This window comes from Rhinoraja longicauda, chromosome 41 (genome assembly GCF_053455715.1).
Source record: "Rhinoraja longicauda isolate Sanriku21f chromosome 41, sRhiLon1.1, whole genome shotgun sequence".
NCBI classification, from domain to species: domain Eukaryota; kingdom Metazoa; phylum Chordata; class Chondrichthyes; order Rajiformes; family Arhynchobatidae; genus Rhinoraja; species Rhinoraja longicauda.
The window spans coordinates 1,544,785-1,572,495 of NC_135993.1; the positions used below are offsets into that span (position 1 = coordinate 1,544,785).

Sequence of the window (27,711 nt, forward strand, 5' to 3'; positions counted from 1 at the left end):
AGCATCTGTGGGGTAAAAGCATGGGTGACGTTTCAAGACAGGACCCTTCTTTAGTGAAAAACTTTAGAATGAATGAATGATATTTTATCGTCAAAGAAGGTCCCGATCCGAAACGTCACACATCCTTTTTTCCCACAGATGCAGCCTGACCCGCTCGGTTACTCCAGCATTTTGTGTCTGTCTTTGGTGTAAACCAGCATCTACAGTTCTTTGTTAATCTTCCTTTACTTTAGTTTAGAGATACACACGCACACACAGACAGAGAGAGACAGGCAGACAGAGAGAGAGAGAGAGAGACAGACAGACAGACAGAGAGAGACATAGACAGACAGAGAGACGCACACACAGACAGAGACATTGACAGAGAGAGAGAGAGAGAGAGAGAGAGAGAGAGAGAGAGAGAGAGAGAGAGAGAGAGAGAGAGAAAAGAGTGTCGAGTGAGAGACAGAGAGAGAGAAAGTCGAGAGAGACAGAGACAAAGAAAGAGAGAGAGTGATATAGGCAGACAGAGAGACAGAGACAGAGAGGGAGAGACACACACACACAGACAGAGAGAGACAGACAGACAGAGAGAGAGAGACAGACAGACAGAGAGACATGGACAGACAGAGGGAGAGACGCACACACAGACAGAGACATTGACATAGAGAGAGAGAGAGAGAGAGAGAGAGAGAGAGACACACACACACACACACACACACACACACACACACACACACACACACACACACACACACACACACACACACACAGGGATGGAGAGTGAAAGGTATGTGATAGACAGTGCAAGGAGACATCGACAGTAAGCACGCCAGCTTAATGATTTGTTCCCATTAGTGTTTAGCATAAATATTTAAAGCAAGGTAAAATGAAACCTGGCAGAGAACAACGTCGTTGTGCCAAAGGAAAACTTGACCCTGTGTTCAGTAAACATTCTCTGATAACTGCTGTCCACCAAACTATACACCCCGTTACGGGTGAGTGGAAGGTCAGAATTGCATTAAAGTTACTTGAAAACCACAGTGCAAAGAGATAAATGTCAGTAAATCTTAAGGCAGAGGGTGTTGGTGATGTTCGTGCCTGTTTACACCAGAACTGCGTCTACTAGGGTTGCCAACTGTCCTGTATTAGACGGGACATCCCGTATTTTGGGCTAAATTAGTTTGTCCCGTACAGGACCACCCTTGTCCCGTATTATAAGAAAATAACTGCAGATGCTGGTACAAATCGATTTATTCACAAAATGCTGGAGTAACTCAGCAGGTCAGGCAGCATCTCGGGAGAGAAGGAATGGGTGACGTTTCGGGTCGAGACCCTTCTTCAGACTGATGTCAGGGGGGTGGGACAAAGGAAGGATATAGGTGGAGACAGGAAGATAGAGGGAGATCTGGGAAGGAGGAGTGGAAGGGAGGGACAGAGGAGCTATCTGAAGTTGGAGAAGTCGACGTTCATACCACCGGGCTGCAAACTGCACAGGCGAAATATGAGGTGCTGCTCCTCCAATTTCCGGCGGGCCTCACTATGGCACTGGAGGAGGCCCATGACAGAAAGGTCAGACTGGGAATGGGAGGGGGAGTTAAAGTGCTCGGCCACCGGGAGATCAGTTTTGTTAATGCGGACCGAGCGCAGGTGTTCAAGCGAAGCGATCGCCGAGCCTGCGCTTGGTTTCGCCGATGTAGATAAGTTGACATCTAGAGCAGCGGATGCAATAGATGAGGTTGGAGGAGGTGCAGGTGAACCTTTGTCTCACCTGGAAAGACTGTTTGGGTCCTTGGATGGAGTTGAGGGGGGAGGTAAAGGGACAGGTGTTGCATCTCGTGCGGTTGCAGGGGAAAGTGCCCGGGGTTGGGGTGGTTTGGGTAGGAAGGAACGAGTGGACCAGGTAGTTACGGAGGGAACGGTCTCTGCGGAACGCAGAGAGGGGAGGGGATGGGAAGATATGGCCAGTGGTGGGGGTCCCGTTGTAGATGACGGAAATGTTGGTGGATGATATGTTGGATCCGCTGGCTGGTGGGGTGGAAGGTGAGAACGAGGGGGATTCTGTCCTTGTTGCGAGTGGGGGGAGGGGGAGCAAGAGCGGAGCTGCGGGATGTAGAAGAGACCCTAGTGAGAGCCTCATCTATAATGGAGGAGGGGAAGCCCCGTTTTCTGAAGCCCTAGTGTGAAACACCTCATCCCGGGCGCAGATGCGGCGTAGACGGAGGAATTGGGAGTAGGGGATAGACTTTTTGCAGGGGACCGGGTGGGAAGAAGTGTAGTCCAGATAGCTGTACGAGTCGGTGGGTTTGTAGTAAATGTCCGTCACTAGTCTGTTTCCTGTGATGGAGATGGTGAGGTCCAGAAACGGGAGGGAGATGTCAGAGATAGTCCCGTATTAGTAGGGTTGCCAACTTCCTCACTCCCAAATAAGGGACAAAGGGCGACGTCACCGCCCCGCGCCCCACGTGATCTCACCCAGCCAGCGGCCACGTGCTCCCGCTCCACCAATGGCGGCCGCCCGGCCCGGGCGGTGAAGTCACCTTGTCCCGTATTTGGGAGTGAGGAAGTTGGCAACCCTAGTCACAGGGGAACTATATCCAAAGGGGAACATTCTCCATTCATTTCAACATGTTATTGGTGTGGTGTCGTGCTTCATAAGTGGTAGGAGCAGAATTAGGCAATTCGGCCCATCAAGTCTTCTCCATGTAGGTTGACTGCGTCATCCACTGATCTATTGGCCCTGTATGCAAACTGCAGGGGGTCTAGCAGGGGGTTTGTGATGTTTTTCAGCTGGGCCAGCACGACTTTCAAAGGTCTTCATGCGCAAACTTGAGGAGCTTGACAGAGGAGTCTGTGGAGGTGCAGTCGTTGGTGTAGAGAGAGTAAAGGAGAGGTGAGAGTACGCAGCCTTGCGGTGCTCCTATGCTGAGGGTCTGTGGGTCCGAGATGTGCTTTCCCAGCCTTCCTGTGGAAGCTGCTTCCACAGCTGCTGGTGTGTCAAGCAGGGACCGAGCAGGGACTTATCCCAAATAAGGGACAAAGAGTGACGTCACCGCCCCGCGCCCCACGTGACCTCACCCAGCCAGTGGCCACGTGCTCCCGCTCCACCAATGGCGGCCGTCCGGGACCGGGAGCACGTGGCTGGGTGAGGTCACGTGGGGCATGTTTTTAGGAGTGAGGAAGTTGGCAACCCTACTGGTGACACCGCAACTGGAGTATTCCAGCTTCACCAGGTCAATTCTCGGGATGGCGGGACTGACATATGAAGAAAGAATGGGTCAACTGGGCTTGTATTCACTGGAATTTAGAAGGATGAGCGGGGATCTTACAGAAACATATAAAATTCTTAAAGGATTGGACAGGCTAGATGCAGAGACAATGTTCCCCATGTTGGAGGAGTCCTGAACCAGGGGTCACACAGTTTAAGAATAAGGGGTGGGCCATTTATGACTGAGATGAGGAAAACCCTTTTCACCCAGAGAGTTGTGAATCTGTGGAATTCTCTACCACAGAAGGCAGTGGAGGCCAATTCACTGGATGTTTTCAAGAGAGAGTTAGATATAGCTCTTAGGGCTAACGGAATCAAGGGATACGGGGAGAAAGCAGGAACGGGGTACTGATTTTAGATGATCAGCCATGATCATATTGAATGGTGGTGCTGGCTCAAAGGGCCAAATGGCCTACTCCTGCACCTATTGTCTATGTTTCTATGAAATGCAGTTACTCCTGGAGTGTAGAAAGTTGGTGGGTGGATTTGTACAACGTAATATCCCATAAGCAGCCATTAAGATGGTGACACAGCGGTAGAGTTGCTGCCTTACAGCGCCTGAGACCCGGGTTCGATCCTGACCACGGCTGTTGTCTGTACGGAGTTTGCACGTTCTTCATGTGACCTGCGTGGGTTTTCTCCAGGCGCTCTGGTTTCCTCCCACACTCCAGAGATGTGCGGGTGTGTAGGTTAATTGGCTTCTGCAAAACAATATTGTCCCTAGTGTGTAGTATAGTGCTAGTGTGCGGGGTGATCGCTGGTCGGTACGGACTGGGTGGGCCGTAGGGCCTGTTTCCACGCTGTATCTCTAAACTCAACTAAACATTTTGTTTAATGTCATTTTTCTTGAATACATTTGTTTATTGGTTGTGAAAACATTGCCGATCGGGAAACACATTGGCTTCATTTAGTGGTCAGGAGTAATAAACTGTATTTGGTGATAATGGAGTGGTAAGTATTAGAGAGGGTTCCTTCTGCCCTTATTGTTGACTAGTTGGAATTTAGAGCATTTGGCCAACCCCACCAATTCCATCCATTTCTTTTAATCCCTTTTTTTTTTACAACTTTCTGCCTGTGGCTAAACAGGCCACAATTCTTCCACAACACGTCCAAATGAAGTTTAACTCCAGCACCCTCTCAGACAGCGAGCGCCGAACTCCAGTTTCTTGATGAGTGAAATCATCTTTCTTTCTCAACTCCAATTCCTCACCTATAAATGGGCGGTCATGGTGGCACAGCGGTAGAGTTGCTGCCTTACAGCACTTGTAGCACCGGAGACCCGGGTTCAATCCCGACTACGGGCGCTGTCTGTACGGAGTTTGTATGTTCTCCCGTGACCACTTGGGTTTTCTCCTGGTGCTTCGGTTTCCTCCCACACTCCAAAAACGTGCAGGTTTGTAGGTTAATTGGCTGAGTGTATGTGTAAATTGTCCCTAGTGTGTCTATGATTGTGTTAATGTGCGGGTATCGCTGGTCGGCGTGGACTCGGTGGGCCGAAGGGCCTGTTTCTGCGCTGTATCTCTAAACCAAACTAAATCCATGCCCCCTCATTACTGGCTTCCGCTTTAGTATAGAGAGAGACACAGAATACTGGAGTAACTCAGCGGGACAGACAGCATTTCTGGGGAGAAGGAATGGGTGACGTTTTGGGTCAAGACCTTTCTTCAGACTATGCTATCTATGAGTGGAATAGAGCGTGCAAAGAGAGCATATATGCAGAGTGCAGAATATAGTATTACAGCCACAGGGAAAGTGCAGATTAAAAAAAGTGCATGGGCTGCTACCAGGTGGATTGGAAGATTGGGAGTTCATCCCAAGCATATGTTCATTCAAAAAGTTTAAAAACAGCATCGACCGGGACACCGTGGAGAATTCTTCCAGTCTCGGAAGAAGGTATTGAGGTAAGAAAGATGTTGTCAAGCTGGAAAGGGTACAGAGAAGATTAGAGGGTGTGAGCTACAGGGAGAGGTTGAGCAGGCTGGGTCTCTATTCCTTGGAGCGCAGGAGGATGAGGGGTGATCTCATAGAGGTGTATGAAATCATGAGAGGAATAGATCGGGTAGATGTACAGAGTCTCTTGCCCAGAATAGGTGAATCGAGGACCAGAGGAGATAGGTTTTAGGGAAAAAGATTTAATAGGAATCTACTTTTTCACACAAAGGGTGGTGGGTGTACGGAACAACCTCCCGGAGGAGGTAGTTGAGGCTGGGACTATCCCAACATTTAAGAAACTGTTGGACAGGTACATGGATAGGGCAGGTTTGGAGGGATATGGACCAAACGCGGGCAGGTGGGACTACTAGTGTAGCTGGGACATGTTGGCCGAAGGGCCTGTTTCCACACTGTATCACTCTATAAGTCTAAGGGGAAAGTGCCCTGGCAACATTTGCTCTTCACCCAACAACATGGCCAGTGTAGGTCACAGAGTGACACAGTGATACAGTGTGGAAATTGGTTTGAGTTACAACATCGTTGTTTAATGGAGGTTTGCAGTGGACAAATTAACTCTAAATTTCCTAAATTATAACAGAAATTAATCTTCAAAGAAAGCCTATAAAACAGGTTGGGATATCTTGTGAGGGCCATGAGATTAGATCCTTTTTTCCCCACAGAGTACAACTATAAATCACATTGAAGCTGGCTTTGTGCTCTTGCCATTCTTCACTTCGTGAATTCAATTAAGATTTGGGCTACACCCTCTGTGTACATACACAGCTGACCATAGGCATTCCTCTAATTCGTCTCCGTTTTTGCAAGTGTTGTGTTATGCGTTTCATAAACCGTGGAGTAATATTGGACGGAGGGTCTCAGCCTCTGTGACGCCTTGTTCTGCAAAGCAAGCTAAGAGAGGGTTGTAATGTGGGAGTGGGAATCAAGTCTCACCAGGATCCCCGAGGGTAGAAACAGCGAACTGCAGATGCTGGTTAATACACGACACAGAGTGCTGGAGTAACTCAGCGGGTCAGGCAGCATCTCTGGAGAGAAGGAATGGGTGACGTTTCGGGTCGAGTCCCTTCTTCAGACTGATGTCGGGGAGATAAAATGTAGTCGGAGACAGTAAGACTGGTCAGAGAACTGGGAAGGGGGAGGGGATGGAGAGAGAGGGAAAGCAAGGGCTATTTGAAGTTGGAGAAGTCAATGTTCATACCCCTGGGATGTAAGAAGAGTCTCGACCCGAAACGTCACCCGAGATGCTGCCTGACCTGCTGAGTTACTCCAGCATTTTGTGAATAAATCCCCTGGGATGTAAGCTACCCAAGCAAAATATGAGGTGCTGTTACTCCAATTTGTGTTGTACCTCTCACTCTGACAATGGAGAAAGGTCAGATTGGGAATGGGAGGAGGAGTTAAAGTGCTGAGCAGCCGGGAGATCAGGTAGGTTAAGGCGGACTAAGCGGAGGTGTTCAGCGAAACGATTCGCGAGCCTGTGCTTGGTCTCGCCGATATACAGGAGTTGACACCTGTAACAGCGGATACAGTAGATGAGGTTGGAGGAGGTGCAAGTGAACCTCTGCCTTGGAGGTCATGGGCAGGCGGTGTTTCGGCTTGGGATGCTTCCGTGTCAGTGCTGGATGAACTCAGCAGGTCAGGCAGAAGATCCTGAAGAAGTGTCCCACCCCGAAATGTCGCCTGCCCATTTCCCTCCACGGATGCTGCCTGACCCGCTGAGCTCTTCCAGCACGTTGTATTTTGTTGAAGACGAGAGGTGGAAGGTTCTTGTGGAAACAAGACCCGCAGGTGATAGTTAATACACAAAGTGCTGGAATAACTCAGTGGGTCAGGCAGCATCTCTGGAGAAAAGGAATAGCTGACCATTTGTGGTCAAGACCCTTCTTCAGACCCTCCGACTGATTGGTAACTCCACATCCATCAGCTCTCTGGTGCAATTGGGATGTACAATGGACAATTAGTGCCATGGTCGAGATTGTCCACATCTCACGATCGAATAAATAATGCAAAACGCACATCAGCAAAGACCTGAATTATGTATAAACTCTTTACTAAAGAACGTACCAAACTCTTCAATATCAATCCATTTCAAAAGATGCTTCCAAGGTACAATTGCATTCAAAGATCTGAATTCAAGTCACTCTTATTGGCTGCATCAGAGAATCAGCATTACAGTACAACACAACATTGAACAATGGATGAATCTTTCACATCCGTTGGATGTGCGAAGAGATACTCAGTGCTGGACGTTCCAAATCCCATCAATAATCCGTGCCAGCTCATCTGCACAAACAAACAAATAAACAAGGAGTATGTGCAGGAAGGAACTGCAGATGCTGGTGTACACCGAAGATAAGCACAAAGTGCTGGAGTAACTCAGCGGGACAGGCAACATCTCTGGGGAGAAGGAATGGGTGACGTTTGGGTCGAGACCCTTCTTCAGGGGTCAATAAAATGACCTTGACTTTATACGTTTATGGTTTATTTCAAATGTCAGAATCCTGGTGGGATGTCCTTGTCCTGGTCATGGTGTGAATGTGGAACCCTTTAGTCAGAGGGTGGTGAATCTGTGGGATTCCTATAACCTCATGAACCTGTTCATCCCGAGAGGGGTCGAGGTGGTGAGGAAGGGATGAAGAACAAGTTGAGAATGTAGGAAGAGTTCTAAGGGATGGGCTTTGGTAAAAAGGTAGTACTGAAGAAATTAAATGGAATGAAATGGTGACAAAGTGTGTCTACCAGACCAGATGACCTGTGTACCAGGAGGTTTGGAAGCTGGAGAAGCACTGTTTGTCATCTGATGGAAGTCCATACAATGTTGAACAGTTCCCAGACCCAGGGTGGCACGGTGGTGCAGTGGGTAGAGCTGCTGCCTCACGGCGTCAGAGACCACAGTTCGATCCTGACTAGGGGGCTGTCTGTACGGAGTTTGTACGTTCTCCCTGTGACCGCGTGGGAGAACGTACAGGTTTGTAGGTTAATTGGCTTCAGTAAATTTGTAAATTGTCCCTAGTGTGTAGGATAGTGCTAGTGTACGGGGTGATCGCTGGTGCCTGGTGTAATAGTTCTGGGAGTAACAGTCCTTCGAGTAATAGTGTCCGGAGCAACAGTCCCTGGAATAACAGTCCCTGGAGTAATAATGCTTGGAGTAACAATGCCTGGAGTAACAGTGTTTGGAATAACAATCCCAGGAGTAAAAGTCCCTGGAGTAACGGTATCTGGAGTGACAGTGTCTGTAGTAACGGTATCTGGAGTGACTGTCCAAAATAACAGTGTCGGGTAACAGTACTTGGAGTAATAATGCCTGTAGTAACAGTCCGTATCGTAAAGTGCCATTAGTAACAGTGCCTGGAATAAGTGCTAGGAGTAACTGTGGCTAGAGTAACGGTGTATGTAGTAACAGTCCCTGGAGTAAGTGCTTGGAGTAACAGTGGTTGGTGTAACAGTCCATGGAGTAACAGTCCCTGGAGTAACAGTGCTTGGAGTAAGTGTATGTAGTAACAGTGCCTGGTGTAACAGCATCCGCAGTAACAGTGCTTGAAGTAACAGTGCTTGGAGTAACAGTCGCTAGAGTAACAGTCTGGAGTGACTGTGCTTGGAGTAACAGCGCTTGAAGTAACAGTCTCTGGAGTGATAGTCTGGAGTAACTGCGCTTGAAGTAACTGCACTTGGAGTAACAGCGGTTGGAGTAACAGCGGTTGGAGTAACAGTGTCCGGAGTAACAGTGACCAGAGTAACAGTGCTTGGAGTAACATTCCGGAAAGGTTTCGAGGGATATGAGTCTAACCTGGGCAAATGGGACCAGATTAGATCTTGGTCAGCATGGGTGAAATTGGGCCGAAGGACCTCTTTCTGCACTGTATGACTCTGTGACTCTAATTGGTGGACAAGACAAGGGAGGAACCGCAGTAAGTAAACTACAGGCAAGAAAGCATCTCAATAAATATAAGCAAGACTTGATCAAGCCTTGGTGGACAAGGCTGGTCGGAACGAATTCAAGGTCAAAGCCCTTGTGTTGAGTTCATTGAGTTAATCTAATGCCATAGTTGGGAAAGGATTATAGTCCAACTGAGATGGAAGGAATGGTAGTATAGTGTTAGGCTACTGGACTAATAAATGCAGGGCTAACGATCTGATAGATATCCGTTCAAATCCCATCGTGGTGGCTGGATTATTACAACCTGATTAATTAAATAAGAGCTTACTGTTGGCACTGATGGTCTCAAAACCTTGTCAGTCATGGAGGGAAGGGAATGTACTGATTGGACCCAGGTCTGGTTCAAGACTAGGAATGATTGGACCAACAGCTCATTCTGAGGGGATTCAGGAATGGCTAATAATCGCCTTCTCCACACATTCCGTGAGTGAATAAATAAAACAGAACCATCTACGCTGCAGCAGGAGGCCGTGAGGCCCATCCTGTCCATACGAGCTGCCACAGTTAATCCCGCTTTGGTCTATTGGCCTTGTTGGTGGTGGCATCTCATGTGCCCAGTGAGTCCCAGTCCCCCATCGGACTGGGGTAGGGGTGGGTGGGAAATCGCCCAATGCCCTTTGTCTTGGCACAAGGTAGTTGGGGGTGTAAGAACCCCAATCTATTGTGATGGTCTCTCCCCTCCAAACAGAAAGAGAGTGTGCGTGCAGTCTCAGGATGGGATCGTCATTCCCTCCGGAGTAGTACCCCAGCTCGTAGTGAGGGGTAACTTTGGGTAAAGCACCTTTCGAGCCTTCTGCTGGCTCGAGCCCTGGTTTAAACTGCAGAGGAAGCAGACCAATGTTTTGGAACCCCAAACAACCCTCTCTAAATCATTGGCTAAACTGTATCAAATGGTGTGACCAATTCCACTGGAGATGCCAATACCCACTGGTCTAGACAATAGACAATAGACAATAGGTGCAGGAGGAGGCCATTCGAGCCAGCACCGCCATTCAATGTGATCATGGCTGATCATTCTCAATCAGTAACCCATTCCTGCCTTCTCCCCATACCCCCTGACTCCGCTATCCTTAAGAGCTCTATCTAGCTCTCTCTTGAATGCATTCAGAGAATTGGCCTCCACTGCCTTCTGAGGCAGAGAATGACTTCACTGCCCTCCCAGGACTCAAGAAGGGAGGGGGGGGGGGCAAAAGTGTAGCTCACCACCATTTCCCGCCCCAAGAGGTCTCCAGGGATTGGCAAATGGTCTGAGGGGATAATGGAGGGCTTGACCGACCTTCAACTGACAATCAAACGTCATGGAGCTCAGGCGTCTTCCAATTGGCGCAGAGGGAGCGCTGTGTTGCCACGGAGGGCCGTCTATAGCGGGAAGGGGGCAGTGGTGGCAGGGCCCCCCTGGTCTTGGTCGCCAAGCCTTGGCTACCATGGCGAGACATGGTGGTGATAAAGGGTCGTGAGGGAAAGGGCCAGCACTGTGGGTTGGTTCAAACAGTTGGAATTAAATAGCTTTTTGTTTTTACCGTTAACGTGGATGGGAATGTTATTAAAAAAAAATACATTTATAAACGTGGCCGTCCCTCACCCCTTGGATTTTACACACTCAGAGTCTTCATCTGTATGCAGTCCTCCCTTAGCACCATCAGCTCCATGTTCAAGTACTGGGATTTTTTGGAGGACAAGGGAGTGTCTAGAGTGACCGAGCGGGCGATGTCGGTCGACTTGGAGCTGGTGAAGAACTTGAGGAGCGGAGCCAGCCCCCTGGTCACGTCACTGCGGGCTCCCTCGTTGACCAGGCAGTAGAGTATAGGGTCCGCCACGCAGTTGAGGCTGGTGAGAGCCAACGAGACATGGTAGGCCATGAAAATGTTCTCCTCAAAGCTGCATCGCTTCGGGCTGCTAAGGTAGACCATGCTCCGGAGCAGCAGGATCAGGTGGTACGGGGCAAAGCACAGCAGCAAGATGACGATGAGGCTGAGGGCTAACCTCTTGATCTTCACCTTCTCCCCCTGCTCCGTCGACAGGTTACTCTTCACCGCCTTGAGGATGCCCTGGTAGGAGAAGAGCATGAGGACCCAAGGGAAGAGGAAACCAATGAAGACCCTGTAGAGGTTCATTTGGGCCACCCACGTCTCCATGGGGTACTTCTCGAAGCAGAAGGTGTGGTTGAAGCGATCCTCAAAGAGCTCGTTGTGAAAGAGTGGTGCCGAGTTGGCACCGATCTCGATGGTCCACACCACAGCGCTGGTGATGACTGCCGTCTTCACCCGCCGGATCTTGGCGAACCTCAGGGGGTGTGCCACAGCCAGGTAGCGGTCCACCGAGATGCAACTGAGGAAGGCGATGCTGATGTAAATGTTGGTGTAGAGGATGAACCCAAAGAGTTTGCAGGACTGCGGTCCGAGGATCCAATTGTCCTGGTGCAAGAAATAGTTGATCCAAGGGGGCAGGGTGGCGATGTAGACGAGGTCAGAGATGGACAGGTTGAGAAGGTAGACGCCCAGCTCGTTCTTCTGCTTGATCTGGAGGTACGCTGCCCACAGAGCCAGGCAGTTGGTCGGGAGCCCGATCACAATGACGAAGATGTACAAGGTGGGCGGAAAGAGACTGTCCAGTCTGGAGTCAACGCGACAGCTGTCATCGCTTATGTTACCCATTTTACCCTCTCTGCTCAAGAAGCCCCGATCTCGCAACCTCCGAAAGGGGGGAAACCCATCGCCTGGATCCTATCAACGCCCAAGAGCCAACAACCGCGATCAGAAGAAGCAGCCGGTTCAAGATATTCCATTGACCATTGGCGATTTCCCTGCGGTGGCCGACTCTCTCTCTCCTCGCGGCGTCGCCCTTGCCTTCTCTTGCACGTTCGATTGCAGGGTCTTTGCGTCGGTCACCTGGGCTTTGAGCAGTGCTGCTTATTCCTGAAAAATAATTAAAGAAACATCATTTAATTTTTGTAACGTTACAAAATAATAGGGGAGCGTGGTGTTGCAGCGGTAGAGTTGCTGCCTCGCAGCGCCAGAGAACCCGGGTTCCATCCTGACCACGGGTGCTGTTTATACGGAGTTTGTACGTTCTCCACGTGACCGCATCGGTTTTCTTTGGTTTCCTCCCATTCTCCAAAGACATACAGGTATGTTGGTTAATTGGCTTGGTGTATGTATAAATTGTCCCTAGTGTGTGTAGGATAGTGTTGGTGTGCTAGGATCGCCGGTTGGCGCGGACTCGGTGGGCCGAAGGGCCTGTTTACGCGCTGTATCGCTAAAGTAAACTAAACTCATAGGTGGACACAGGTGAGGGGGGTTTTGATTAGCAGATGGTTGGAACAAAGGCCAGAGATTAAAACTGACGGCTTGATGAGTTGGAATTGTGAAGTCAGAGGAAGGATTGTGTGTGGAGGGGAGAGGAGAGGAGAAGGGGAGAAATAGTTCAGCTCAGAACCTGGTCTGAAGATGGGTTCTGACCCGAAACAACACCAATTCCTTTTCTCCAGAGATGCTGCCTGACCCATTGAGTTACACCAGCACTTGGTGTCTATCTTTGGTATAAACCAGCATCTGCACATTGGGAAAGGCAGAGTAGACTTGATGGGCCGAATGGCCTAATTCTGCTTCTATGACTTACGAAATGTTCTCCAGAGATGCTGCCTTGACCCGCTAAGTTACTCCAGCACTCTGTGTCTTTTGTTTTCAGTAAACCAGCATCTGCAGGTCCTTGTTTTCCCATATCTTGCAGCTTTGTCAATGTGCATCAATCCATGGGCAGCAGCCTGTGAGTTGGAGACACCCCCATCTTGACGCTAGCCTGCCCTTATGTTGACTGAAGGTGAAGTCACTGTTGTCTCCACACCGGCCCCCATCCTGGTGCCAGCTTCTCCGGCGCGGTGGACTCCAGCCCCTGCGTCCTTCGCAAGTCAGCAGGCTCTGCATTCCTGACCTCTAATTGTCCATGTCGAGGTGCTTGCTGCACTTGCACACAGCCTGCATCTTCTGCAGGGAATGCTGCCCATCTGATCTTGCCTGCTCACAAGTCCTGCAGCTCCGCCGATGCCCCACCAAGGCAATCACGCACCCGGAGGGTCTCTCTCCCTGAAGGTCGTGCAGTCGGCCGCTGTGATCTCAGCCGACGTGGGACCTCCCCCGGCCGTAGGATCTTGCTCTGCTATCGGCGGCCAAATGGATACCAAGCTCCCCAGTGTGTGACTGCGAATGTTCATAATCCATCGCAGCAGAACTAGGCCATTCGGCCCATCGAGTCTACCCTGCCATTCAATCGTGGCTGATCTATTTTGTTTCCTTCTCAACCCAATTCCCCTGCCTTCATAAGTTTATAAGTTATAGGAGCGGAATTAGGCCATTCGGCCCATCGAGTCTACTCCGCCACTCAATCATGCGTGATTGATCTCTCCCTCCTAACCCCATTCTCCTGCCTTCTTCCCATAACCCCTGACACCCATACTAATCAAGAGCCCGTCAATCTCTGCTTTAAAATATCTTGGCCTCCAAAACCGACTGAAGCAATGAATTCCACAGATTCACCACCTTCTGGCTAAAGAAATTCCTCCTTATCTCCTTTCTAAAGGTACGTCCTTTTATTCTGAGGCTGTGCCCTCTGGTCCTAGACTCTCCCACCAGTAGAAATATCCTCCCCACGTCCACTCTATCCAGGCCTTTCACTATTCGGGAAGTTTCAATGAGGTCCCCCCTCATCCTCTAAAGAGAGTACAGGCCCAGTGCCGACAAACACTCACTCATCTCCTGGCTCATTCTAGTGAACCTCGTCTGGATCCTCTCCAGAGCCAGCACATCCTTCCTTAGATATGTGGCTTAAAACTGTCCACAATGCTCCAAATGCAGTCCGACCAGCGAACGTGTTCTGTTGTATCCCACTCAGTGGCTAATGGTGTGGGTTTAAATTATCTATGAGAATTCCATGCAATGTTCAGCAGGGAAAGGCTATTCAGCCCAAGTGCCCCATGCTATCCCCAATACTTATCATCCCACCCCTTCTTACTAATCTCCCTCTTGTGTATCCAGCTTACCCTAAAACCCATCTCTCAGGCCACATATGGAGTGTAGCGACATTTCCGGTCGCCTCATGACAGGAAGGATGTGGAAGCTTTGGAGAAGGTGCAGAAGAGATTATCAGAATGCTGCTTGGATTAGCTGCAAGGAGAGGTTGGACAAACGGCAGGGTTTAGGGTTGAGAGATGGGGTGTGGAAACAGGCTGTTTGGTCCACCGAGTCCACGCCGACCACTGACCACACATAGAAACACAGAAGTTAGCGCCAGTCAGTCAGCGGAAATTTACAGAGGGCCAATTAATCTACAAACCTGCACGTCTTTGGGAAGTGGGAGGAAACCGGAGCAACTGGAGAAAACTTACATGGTCACAGAGAGAACTGTGCAACCTCCGTACAGACAGCACCCGCAGTCAGGATGGAACCCGGGTCTCTGGCACTGCAAGCGCTGTGAGGCAGCAACTCTACCGCTGCGCCACGACCATCTTTGAACTCACTCCAATTCCAAGTACATTGGACTCTAACCGCCAAATTGGACATTTAATTCGAGGAATTAACGTCCAACTTGATTCCAACCAAACTTGGTGACGAAGACCACCCATCCCAATTTTCCAACCATCTTCTGAAGTCAAGCGCTGGGTCAGAGACGGAATGGAGATCAAACGTTGTTTGTTGGCCCCAACAAATCTGTGCGGCCAAGACACGCAAATTCCACCGTTCCCCAGAGATTGACTTTCCCTGAACTCGTAAAGTCTTCCCATGGTTGAAATGAATTGTGCCAAGTTCTCACCCTCAAGACTACAGCTCCGACTTCTGATCTGATCTTCAACGTAATGGGTAGGTCTCGGACCTGAGTGCCTTTGCTGTGACCAAAGATAATAGAGCAGAGCAAGATAGACCACTCGACCCTAAAAACTGAAGTACGTCACGGCGGCCATTTTAGTAGGCAGAAACTTGCAGAAACATTTACAAAGAAACATAACAAAAATCTGTGCATTGACAGATGAGATATATTCAGCATTTTTATGGTATCTTCACACACACTGTTCCCCCACAACACTGATTACACTGCGAGAGGCAGAGCGAATGGCGGGGTTTGCTTACTAAAATGGCGGACGTCACGCTCCTTTGCATACTACACTTCAGTACAGGTGATTTCAACGGAGTGGTTCATCTTGCTCCTCTGGTATCTTTGGCTGTGACTGCCACCTTTATTACCCCCTGTAGGAAGGAACTGCAGATGCACCAAAGATAAACATAAGGCTTGGAGGGATACGGACCAAACACAGGCAGGTAGGACTAGTGTAGCTGGGACGTGTTGGCTGGTGCGGGCAAGTTGGGCTGAAGTTTCCACACTGTATCACTCTATGACTCTCTGCCTTCCAGTAACATTGTACATGATGAGAGAATTTCTCCAAAGCCAAAAATAGCAGTACTGGAACTCACATCATCAAAGATCTGACTCACTGCTTGCATGTTGGGACATTTGATTAGAAGGAAGGAAGGAGAAGAATGTAACTACAATTATCTTCCACTGTTCATTGTCGGGACATTTCACACTGCCTCCCACCGGTAAACGTCTGCATTGGTGAGGTTTCCTTCCTGTAATTCTTCCTGAAGCCGATATCCAACGTCATGTCCTCAGCTGGTACACACAAGATGCTGGAGTAACTCAGCGGGTCAGGCAGCATCTCTGGAGAGATGGAATGGGTGACGTTTCACAGAGTGCTGGAGTAACTCAGCGGGTCAGGCAGCATCTCTGGAAAGATGGAATGGGTGACGTTTCACAGAGTGCTGGAGTAACGCAGCGGGTCAGGCAGCATCTCTGGAGAGAAGGAAAGGGTGACGTTTCGGGTTGAGACCTTTCTTCAGACTGATGTCGAGAGGGGGCGGGACATTGGAACTGCTGATGCTGGTTTGCACCGAAGATGGACACAAAATGCTGGAGTAACTCAGTGTATAGATACATGATAAGGGAATAACATTTAGTGCAAGGTAAAGCTAGTAAAGTCCGATCAAGGATAGTCCGAGGGTGCCAATGAGGTAGTTCAGCACTGCTCTCTGGTTGTGGTAGGATGGTTCAGTTGCCTGATAACAGCTGGGAAGAAACTGTCCCTGAATCTGGAGGTGTGCGTTTTCACACTTCTGTACCTCTTGTCTGATGGGAGAGGGGAGAAGAGGGAGTGACCGGGGTGAGACTGATCCTTGATGATGCTGCTGGCCTTGCCGAGGCAGCGTGAGGTGGAGGTGGAGTCGATGGAAAGATGAAGGGACAAAGTCCAGTAAAGTCCCATCAAAGATAGTCCAAGGCTCACAAATGATGTGATAGTAGTTTAGGGCAGCTCTGTGGCGTAGTGGGATGATTCAGTTGCCTGATAACAGCTGAGAAGAAACCGTCCTGATGACTGACATATTTAATTAGGAGCTGTGGGAAAATGTAACTGATAGAAGAGCTCAACAGGCCCGAACAGGTATAAATACAGGAAGCAGTCACCAACATCCTTATCATTATTATGGTTTATACGTCTTTGCATCTGTCAACCTACGTTGCTAACAGCCGATTGTCAGGTCAGACATGGAAAAAACTGTTCTAACTTTCCCACCACAATGTTGTCCAGTCAAAGGTACTCCCCTTTCTATTGGGCCACTGATATATCCCAGTATACGGGGAAGGCCAAAGGCACTATCCTGGAATTCTGGATAAAACCTGGAATCAGCATACCTGACCCAGAAAGCAGGCTGTAGGAAGCTAATGCATATTGACCGAAGATAGACCCAAAAAGCTGGAGTAACTCAGCGGGTCAGGCAGCAGCTCTGGAGAGAAGGAATGGGTGACGTTTCACAGAGTGCTGGAGTAACTCAGCGGGTCAGGCAGCAGCTCTGGAGAGATGGAATGGGTGACGTTTCACAGAGTGCTGGAGTAACTCAGCGGGTCAGGCAGCAGCTCTGGAGAGAAGGAATGGGTGACGTTTCACAGAGTGCTGGAGTAACTCAGCGGGTCAGGCAGCAGCTCTGGAGAGATGGAATGGGTGACGTTTCACAGAGTGCTGGAGTAACTCAGCGGGTCAGGCAGCAGCTCTGGAGAGAAGGAATGGGTTGACAGAAGAAGGAGGGTCTCGACCCCAAACGTCACCCATTCCTTCGCTCCAGAGATGCTGACTGTCCCGCAGAGTTACTCCAACTTTTTTTGTGTTTATCTTACTAATCATGGCTTGTACGTTCTCATCTAAATCATTGACATACTGCAGATGACAAATTCTCATTTGAACTTGAAGTGTTACTGTAACTTTTTTTATATGTAAGGGTAGCAAAGCTGTACATAGTATTGTGGTGAGGTCTTACTAACACCCTGTACAATTGAAACCAAAACCTCCTTATTTTTAAAATTCCAATCTGTTTGCAATAAAGGGCAAAATGCCGATTGTTCTCTTAAATACTTGCCGGACCTGCCTGCTAACTTTCTGTGATTCATGTACTTGGAACATATGGATCACGATGAACTGAACTCACTTGAACTTGTCTACACTGAGATAACAATCAGCCTTCCACACCTCTCACCAAACCGCACGACCTCACCCTCCCCCACTCTGCCTTTCGGTGAATGGTCATTAGGGTGGTACAGTGCGCAGCGGGTAGAGCTGCTGCCTCACAGCGCCAGAGTTCCGGGTTCAATCCTGATTACGGGCGCTGTCTTTACGGAGTTTGTATGTTCTCCCCGTGCCCTGCGTGGGTTTTCTCCGGGCGCTCTGGTTTCCTCCCACATCTCAAAGACGTGCAGGTTTGTAGGTTAATTGGCTTTGCTAAATTGTCCCCAGTGTGTGCGATAGAACTGGAGTTCTAGGTGATCGCTGGTCGGCGCGGATTCAGTGGGCCGAAGGGTGCTGTCTCTCTAAACTAAACTAAACTAAACTAAACTAAACTAAACTAAACTAAACTAAACTAAACTAAACTAAACTAAACTAAACTAAACTAAACTAAACTAATGTTCATCACTTGCCAGCCGACTGCCCACTGACTCAATCTAACTGTCCTGTTGCAGAAACACAGTGCCCTTATCATAGAAACATAAAAAATAGGTGCAGGAGTAAGCCATTCGGCCCTTTGAGCCAGCACCGCCAATCAATATGATCATGGCTGATCATCCAAAATCAGTACCCCGTTCCTGCTTTCTCCCCATATCCCTTGATTCTGTTAGCCCTAAGAGCTGAATCTAACTCTCTCTTGAAAACATCCAGTGAATTGGCCTCCACTGCCTTCTGTGGCGGAGAATTCCACAGATTCACAACTCTCTGGGTGAAAAGATTTTTCCTCATCTCAGTCGTAAATGGCCGACCCCTTTATTCTTACCACTACAGGCACTTCCTCCTGTTTTCGTATCGTCAGCAAATTCGGAATCCGCGCATACTTTTCCTTCCTGCAGGTCATTAATGCAAACAGTGAAGAATCACTCGCTGAGAACTGATCCCTGAGGTGACCTCCGTACAGTAGGAAAACGATCTATTTATTCCAACTCCCTGTTTTCTACGAGAGGATTCAGTGGCGCAGCGGGTAGAGCTGCTGCCTCACAGCGCCAGAGACCCACGTTGGATCCTGACCTCGGGTGCTGTCTGTACGGAGTTTGCACGTTCTTCCTGCATGGGTTTCCTCCCAGACTCCACACATGTGCAGGTGGGTAGGTTAATTGGCTTCTGTAAATTGCCCCTCTTGTGTAGGATGCAAAAACTGGAATAACGTAGAACTAGCGAATGGGTGATTGTTGATTGGCACAGACTCGGTGGGGGAAAAGGGCCTGTTTCCATGCTTTATGTCCAGACTAAACTAAGGTAATATTTCAATAGATTCGAATACACTTTCATCAAAGCCATGGGCTTTTCAAAATTATGCAACAACCTCTTAAGTGCACTTTATCAAACTTGTATCTAAATACACGTCCCCCAACATCAACTTTCCCAAACACATCCTCAACGAATTCTAGCTAATCTGACAAAATGATTGATCTTACATGAAACCACGCTGACGAGGATCGATTAGATTCACTTTCTGAAATGATTAGTTATGTCGGGCGTGTAATGGTAGAGTTGCTGCCTCACAGCGCCAGAAACCTGGGTTCAATCCAGACCACGGGTGCTGTCTGTACGGAGTTTGTACGTTCTCCCCGTGACCTGCGTGGCTTTTCTCCGACATCTTCGCTTTCCTCCCACACTCCAAAGACGTGCAGGTTTGTAGGTTAATTGGCTTCGGTAAAAATTGTGTTAATGTGCGGGGATCGCTGGTCGGTGCAGACTCAGTGGGCCGAAGAGCCTGTTTCTGCACTGTATCTCGAAAGTACACTAAACTAAACTAAACATAGAATCACTCTTTGAGTATTGACTCTAGCGTCATGCCAATAATCATGGTTAAACTAACTGACCTATCCATGTTCTCCAGAGATGTTGCTGGAACTGCTGAGTTTCTCTAGCCGCTTGTGTCCTTTTAGAAACATAGAAACATAGAAAATAGGTGCAGGAATAGGCCATTCGGCTCTTTGGGCCAGCACCGCCATTCAATGTGATCATGGCTGATGATCCAAAATCAGTATCCTGTTCCTGCCTTCTCCCCATATCCCTTGATTCCGTTAGCCCTACGAGCGATATCTAATTCTCGCTTGAATACATCAACTTATTTTTGACATAGTTCTATGGCTTCTGATTTTGTACTCTTTTAAACAAGGGAAATGCATTAGTTGGTTTCCTAATCTCCTGATACCATCCAGCAATTCAAAAAATCAATCAATGGCTCCATTATCTCTGCAGACACATCATTTAAAACCCTCTTGCACAGTTCATCTGGTCTTGAAGTCTTGTCTGTCTCTAACCCCCTGGGTTTCCTTAATACTTTATCCATTGTAATTGGGATTTTTATACGTTCTATCAGATTGAAATTAGCCTGCCTGATATCATACAGATATCAACGATATCTTCCACATCGAAAACTGATGGAAAAAATATGTTCAGGACATACATCAACATTCTATAGGAATGTGCATGGTTCGCTGGGAACTGGAGATGCTGGGTTATGAAAAAAAATGACACCAAGTGCTGGAGTAACTCAGCAGGACAGGCAGAATGTCTGGAGAGAAGGAATGGGCGACTTTTCGGGTCGAGACCCTTCTTCAGACCCATGCAGGTCACAGGAAGAACGTACAAACTCCATACAGACAGCGCCCGTATTCAGGATCGAACCGGGGTCTCTGGCGCTGTGAGGCAGCAACTCTATCGCTGCCCCACCAAGTTATTCTAGCACTAGGTGTTCCACACAAGTTCCTTGTGTCTCCACTCTTAAACTTGACTGGCTGTTTGTTTTAACAAGGTACCCTTGAGTGTCAAGTCTTGAACCAATTAACAATGCGTTTCCCAATGACTTGCCCATTTATTCCATCGGTGGATAAGGTGCTGTGCACATGGCAGCCAGCCAACAGTCACTTGTACTTCTCTTTATTTTCACTTTTAATTTCATTTTAATTTCAAGTTTTCGTGTACCTTGTTGTGTGTCGTGACTGTTGGCAGACCAATCTCCCTCAGGGAATGAATAAAGTTCTATCGTATCGTATCGTATCATATAGAAACATAGAAACATAGAAAATAGGTGCAGGAGGAGGCCATTCGGCCCTTCAAGCCAGCACCGCCATTCATTGTGATCATGGCTGATCGTCCCCAATCAATAACCCGTGCCTGCCTTCTCCCCATATCCTTTGATTCCACTAGCCCCTAGAGCTCTATCTAACTCTCTTAAATCCATCCAGTGATTTGGCTTCCACTGCCCTCTGTGGCAGAGACTTCCATCGTATCGTAATGTATTGTATCATATCGTATCATATCGTTTAATCATTCTGGGTGATGTAACATTTGCATCCGTCATTTTGGGTCAACTTTCACAGAGTCACAATGTCAATGGATTGCCTAGCAGATAAACGACCCCTCTCGGGCTACTGTTTAGTTAAGGATTATTGTCACGTGTACCGAGCTACAGTGAAAAACTTCTGTTTACATGCTATCCAGTCAAAGAAAAGACTGTACGTGATTACAACAAGCCGTGCACAGATAAAGGATAAAAGACACAACGTTTAGTGCAAGGGTATAATATTGAAGTCTGATCAAGTCCGATTAAAGATAACGTAAATCTCCCCAATGAGGTACATGGGAGGTCTGGACCACACTCTAGCTGACGAGACATGCCTCACAGAAAACAGCTGGGAAGAAACTGTCCCTAAATCTGGAGCAGTGCATTTTCATACTCATGTCTCATGGGAGAGTGGAGTAGAGGGAGTGAGATTGGACCTTGTTTATGTTGGTGGCCTTAGAGTCATACAACATGGAAACATGGCCTTCAGTCCAACTTGCCCACGCCGACCAACATGCCCCATCTACACTATCCCCACTTGCCTGCATTTGGCCCGTATTCCTCTAAATTCCTTCGAAATTCTGAGAAACAATCTTCTCAAATACCAGGAAGCAGTAAAGTCTGCTAGAGCACAATACTTCTCCGACCTTATTTCCAAAAACTCTCATAACTCCAAGGTCCTATTTAGAACAATTACCTCTGTCATATGTCCCGCCCCCAGTACCAGCTTAGTTGGGTCCCCTGCTAAGTGCGAAGAATTCGCTAAATTTTTCACCAACAAAGTTGAGAATATTAGAATGAACATTTCCCCTCCCACCCGTGACCTAGCTGTCTCACTAGTCTGTTCATCTAAATTGGACTGCTTCCAACCCGTCACTCTATCCTCCCTTGCAAAGCTTGTCTCCGCTATAAAACCTGCAACCTGCCCCCTTGATCCAGCCCCCACTGCCCTTCTGAAGGATGTCATTGCAATAGCCGGTCCCAGCATCCTCTCTATTATCAACAGTTCTCTGGCCACTGGCACTGTTCCAACCAGTTTCAAGCACGCGGTGGTCCAGCCCCTACTGAAAAAACCTAACCTAGACCCCACCTTGCCTAGCAACTACAGACCCATTTCCAAACTGCCATTCCTGTCAAAAGTCCATGAAAAGGCAATCCTAAACCAATTAGTGCCCTACCTGCACCAAAACACCATCCTGGAAAGTTTCCAGTCAGGTTTCAGAGCCCACCACAGCACAGAGTCTGCCTTGTTGAAGGTACACAACGACCTGCTTCTCGCCATCGACACCGGCGACTGTGCAATCCTGCCCCTTCTCGACCTCAGCGCAGCGTTCGATACAGTGGACCACACCATCCTTATTGACCGTCTCCGGTACACGGTTGGCATTGATGGCACTGCCCTGAGCTGGTTCGCTTCGTACCTCAAAGATAGGAGTTTCGCCATCAACATAGGCAGTTATTCCTCTGCTCCAGCTAGCCTCTCCAGCGGAGTTCCACAAGGCTCCATCCTAGGCCCCATTCTCTTCTCTCTGTACATGCTCCCCCTTGGCCAAATCATTCAAAGGCACGGCATTTCTTTCCACTGCTATGCCGATGACACACAGCTTTACCTCCCCCTGAAACCCAACAACCAGTCAAATTTAAACAGCCTCTCACACTGCCTTGAGGACATAAAATGTTGGATGGCACAGAACTTCCTCCAATTAAATGAGAGCAAGTCTGAGGTCATCCTATTCGGCCCCCCCGACTCCATCAAATTGATAACAGGCAGTCTTGGAAGCCTATCCTGCCTAGTCAAACCGCATGTCAAAAACCTCGGCATGATATTTGACTCTACATTAAAATTTGATAAGTAAGTCAACGCTGTGGTAAAAGCCAGCTTCTTCCAACTTCGAACCATAGCTAAAATCAAACCTTTCCTCCAATTCGTCGACACAGAAAAAATCATTCACGCTTTCATTTCCTCCCGCCTAGACTACTGCAACTCCCTATACACTGGGATCAGCCAATCTTCCCTGTCCCGCCTGCAACTGGTCCAAAACGCCGCAGCGAGACTCCTGACGGGTACCCGTAAAAGAGACCACATCACCCCGATTCTGGCCTCTCTCCACTGGCTCCCTGTACGGTACAGAATCAACTTCAAGCTCCTCCTATTCACGTATAAAGCCCTAAATGGACACTCCCCCCCTACATCAAAAATCTTCTAACCCCCCTCTCTAACTCCAGGTCCCTCAGATCGGCCGACTTGAAGCTATTCACTATCCCGCGGTCTAGGCTTAAACTCAGGGGTGACCGCGCTTTTGCGGTTGCAGCTCCTAGACTGTGGAACAGCATCCCTCTCCCCATCAGAACAGCCCCCTCCATCGACTCCTTTAAGTCCAGGCTCAAAACATATTTCTACTCCCTAGCGTTTGAGGCTCATTGAGGAGGCGCTGTGAACTGTTTGCGTGCTACTGTATGTTTTCATTTTTTTTCTATTGGAACCTAATCAAATGTACAGCACTTTGGTCAACGTGGGTTGTTTTAAATGTGCTATACAAATAAAATTGACTTGACTTGACTTGACTAAACCTGTCCTATCCATGTACCTGTCCAAACGTTTTTTAAATGTTGTGTTAAAAGATGGAGTCTGAAGAAGGGTCTCGACCCGAAACGTCACCATTCCTTCTCTCCAGAGATGCTGTCTGTCCCTCTGAGTTACTCCAGCATTTAGTGTCTCAATGAAAGGCAGGCCAATTTGTTGACCTAATTAATATTCTCTTCAATTTCCATTAACTATTCAATTTTTTTCCATGATGGCATTTTCTCTCCAACAGACCGAGGAACGATCTGACTTACGTTTAAGTTTAAATACTCAGCCGTCAAACTACAACATTTAAAACAACTTACTATGAACACTTCAACCTGTTTACATAGCCCGGTAAATGTTAAACAAATCATTCCCCAATGACCAGAAAATCATTTGCAAACGTACTCTAAAACAGCAGCGATTTTAGTTTAGTTTAGTTTAGAGATACAGCTCGGCAACAGGCCTTTTGCACCACCGAGTCCGCACCGACCAGCGATCCCCGCACATTAATATTGTCCAACACACACTAGGAACAATTTACACATACACCAAGCCAATTAACCTACAAACCTGTACGTCTTTGGATTGTGGGAGGAGACTGAAGATCTCGGAGAAAACCCACGCGGTCACGGGGAGAACGTACAAACTCCGTACAGACAGCACCCGTAGTCGGGATCAAACCCAGGTCTCCGGCGCTGCAAGCACTGTGAGGTAGCAACTCTAGCGCTGCACCGCCTTGCCGCTGGGGAGACCTATCCCCTCAGACCCTTGTGGGAGAGTCTAGGACTAGAGAACACAGCCTCAGAATTAAAGGACGTTTCTTTAGGAAGTTGAGGAGGAATTTCTAAGTCAGAGGGTGGTGAATCTGTGGAATTCTTTGAAACAGGTGTGGAGGCCAAATCAGTGGATATTTTTAAGGCAGAGATAGATAGACTCTTGATTAGTACGGGTGTTAGGGGTTATGGGGAGAAGGCAGGAGAATGGGGTTAGGAGGGAGAGATAGTTCAGCCATGATTGAATGGCAGAGTAGACTTGATGGGCCGAATGGCCTATTTCTGCTCCTCTCACTTATGACCTTATGCTCTTATCTCCCGGTTGCTAAAGAGTTTAAACTTCCCCTCCCATTCCCACACTAAACTTTCTGTCCTGGGCCTCCTCCACCGTCAGAGTGACGTCACACGCAAATTGGAGGAACAGCACCTCATATTTCACTTGGGCACCTTACAACCCAGCGGTATGATTAGATTTCTCTATCTTCAAGTAACCCTTGCATCCCCTCTCTCTCCACCCTCCCCCATCCCAGTTCTCTGTCTAGTTTTACTGGCCTCCTGATTAAATGTTACTGATTGTGCCTCGTTGTCACTTTCCCCAGCTAACAATGATCCATACTACATTTTCCTTGAACTTCGTCCCCTTTGATCCCTCGTTTTCACACCTTACCCTTCCATATCTCTAGGTCTCCCTCTCTCCTGACTCTCAGTCTGAAGAAGGGTCTTGACCCGAAATGTCACCCATTCCTTTTCTCCAGTCTGTCCCGCTGAGTTACTCCAGCTTTTTGTGCCTATCTTCAGTGTGAACTTTCTCTCTCTGGAAGATGTAAGGACAACAATAACATTCGGGGGGATGATATTCTCTGCCCCTTCTCTGCCCCGTGAGAATGTTTGGGAGCGGAGAGGACTCAGCCTTACCACCAAGCTGAAGGTCTACCGTGCCGTGGTACTCACCACTCTTCTCTATGCCAGTGAGACCTGGACTGTCTACAGCAGACATGCCAAACAGCTCAACCACTTTCACATCAGGTGGAAGGCTCCTTCACATCAGGTGGCAGGACAAAATTCCCAACACAGAGGTCTTGGAACGGGCCGGAATCCCCAGCGTCCACACCCTCCTACGGAAAGCCCAAGCCAGATGGGCAGGCCATGACGTCAGAATGCCCGAGAGTCGACTGCCAAAACAGCTTCTGTATGGAGAACTGTGTCAGGGCAAGCGCTCAGTAGGAGGACAGAAGAAACGGTTTAAGGACTGCCTCAAAGTGTCCCTCAAAGTCTTGGACATCAACCTCAGCACTTGGGAGTCTCTTGCTGTGGACCATCCAACCTGGCGTAGCAAGCTCACCACAGGAGCCCGTGCAGCAGAGAACAGACGCACTGCAGAGGCCCAGAGGAAACGCACCGCGCGCAAGGCACGGGCTACCTCCACTCCCACTGCAGCACCCATCCACTTGTGTCCTACGTGTGGGCGTGCCTTCCGGGCCCGGATTGGCCTCACCAGCCACTTCCGGACCCACAGTCATCAATCCTCCAACTGAAAGTGACGTCATGGTCATCTTCCAACCCGAAGGACGAACAACAACAAGACTGACCTGGCAAATTCACCCAGGCGAGAAAAAACATGCCTCGTACAGATTAGATTTCTATTGATTACAATAAAATGAAATGGGAAAGGAAATAACTGGAGCCATGGTCACGCATGCTGCTGGCGTGTTTGAGATGGAGGTCTGTTGATACTTACAGGAGCATTCCGATGAGATACCTCGGAAACCCAGAGACAGAGATGTCAGGGTTGTGTCGATGCTGTGATTTGTCCCGAGTGCAATGGGTTGATACAGATTGTTTTGCTTCATTCCTTTCACTTTGTGCCGTCTATATCAGTCGATCTGAAAGCTGTTCCGTTCACCACAACGCTCTTCCTCTGCTGGCCCAGGTGGATGCAGACACCGTTCGATCGTTACACTCTAGATTAACAGCTTTGTGCAGGGATCGCTCCAGTAGCTATCACATTGCGGCCGGCCTTAAAGGGGGTTTGCACCACTCTGCGTACCAACCAGAGGTAAAAACATAGGAACATCGAAGAGAGGAAGGAACTGCAGATGGTGGTTTAAACCGAAGACAGACACAAAAAGCTGGAGTAACTCAGCGGGACAGGCAGCGTCTCTGGAGAGAAGGAATGGGTGACGTTGTGGATCGAGACCCTTCTTCAGACTGGTGTAACCTTACCCTTCCATATCTCTGTGTCTCCCTCTCCCCTGACTTTCCGTCTGAAGAAGGGTCTCGACCCGAAACGTCACCCATTCCTTCTTTCCAGAGATGCTGCCTGTCCCGCTGAGTTACTCCAGCTTTTTGTGTCAATTTTCAATATAGAAAGTAGGTGCAGTAGGCCATTCAGCCATTCGAGCCAGCACCGCCATTCAATATTATCATGGTTGATCATTCTAAATCAGTACCCCGTTCCTGCTTTCTCCCCATATCCCTTGATTCCGTTAGGCGTAAAAGCTCTATCTAACTCTCTCTTGAAAACATCCAGTGAATTGGCCTCCACTGCCTTCTGCGGCAGAGAATTCCACAGATTCACAACTCTCTGGGTGAAAAGATTTTTCCTCATCTCAGTCCTAAATGGCCCACCCCTTGTTCTTAGACTGTGTGACCCCTGGTTGTGGACTCCCCCAACATCGGGAAAATATTTCCTGCATCTAGCCTGTTCCAATTGCTCAAGAATTTGACATGTTTCTACAAGGTCCCTGAGGGACAATGGGAGAATATCATTGAAACGTACCGAATAATGAAAGGCCTGGATAGAGTGGATGTGGAGAGGATGTTTCCACTAGTGGGAGAGTCTAGGACCAGAGGGCACAGCCTCAAAATAAAATGATGTACTTCAGAACGGAATGTGTAGGAAGGAACTGCAGATGCTAGTTTAAACCGAAGATAGACACAAAATGCCGGAGTAACTCAGCGGGACAGGCAGCATCTCTGGAGAGAAGGAGTAGGTGACGTTTCGGGTCGAGTCTGAAGTCTGAAGAAGGGTCTCGACCCGAAACATGGCTGCATTTTAGTCCCACGGTCCTGGTGTTTGGGCAGAGGGCAGGGAGTGGGGGAGGGTCGATCGGGAGGGTGGGATCTCCCTGTCGGTCTGCTCCTGGGCCTCATCAAGATGGCCGTTCGCGGGTCCAGGCAGTGGGCGGTTGATGGTCAAGCCAGAGTCGGCTGCCCGCCCCTATGTCCGTGCCCGCGTGTCCCTGCGGAGGGAACACGCACGCGGTGTCCACAGGCACTCTGGAGACCTTCCGTGAACGCCGGTCGCCGCGGGGGGGGGGGGGGGGGGGTCGAGAGCATTG

General features: G+C 48.7%; 1 protein-coding gene across 1 annotated transcript in view; it reads right to left on the reverse strand.

Moving 5' to 3' along the window:
- Positions 1-7,272: 7,272 nt before the first annotated feature.
- LOC144611777 (G-protein coupled receptor 4-like) overlaps positions 7,273-27,711 on the reverse strand; it is a 42,543-nt gene continuing 22,104 nt past the window's right edge. The window contains exon 2 of the mRNA XM_078431026.1: positions 7,273-12,049. Within this exon, the coding sequence (XP_078287152.1) occupies positions 10,727-11,788 (1,062 nt within the window). The 5' untranslated portion in view covers positions 11,789-12,049 and the 3' untranslated portion in view covers positions 7,273-10,726. The remainder of the gene's footprint in view (positions 12,050-27,711) is intronic.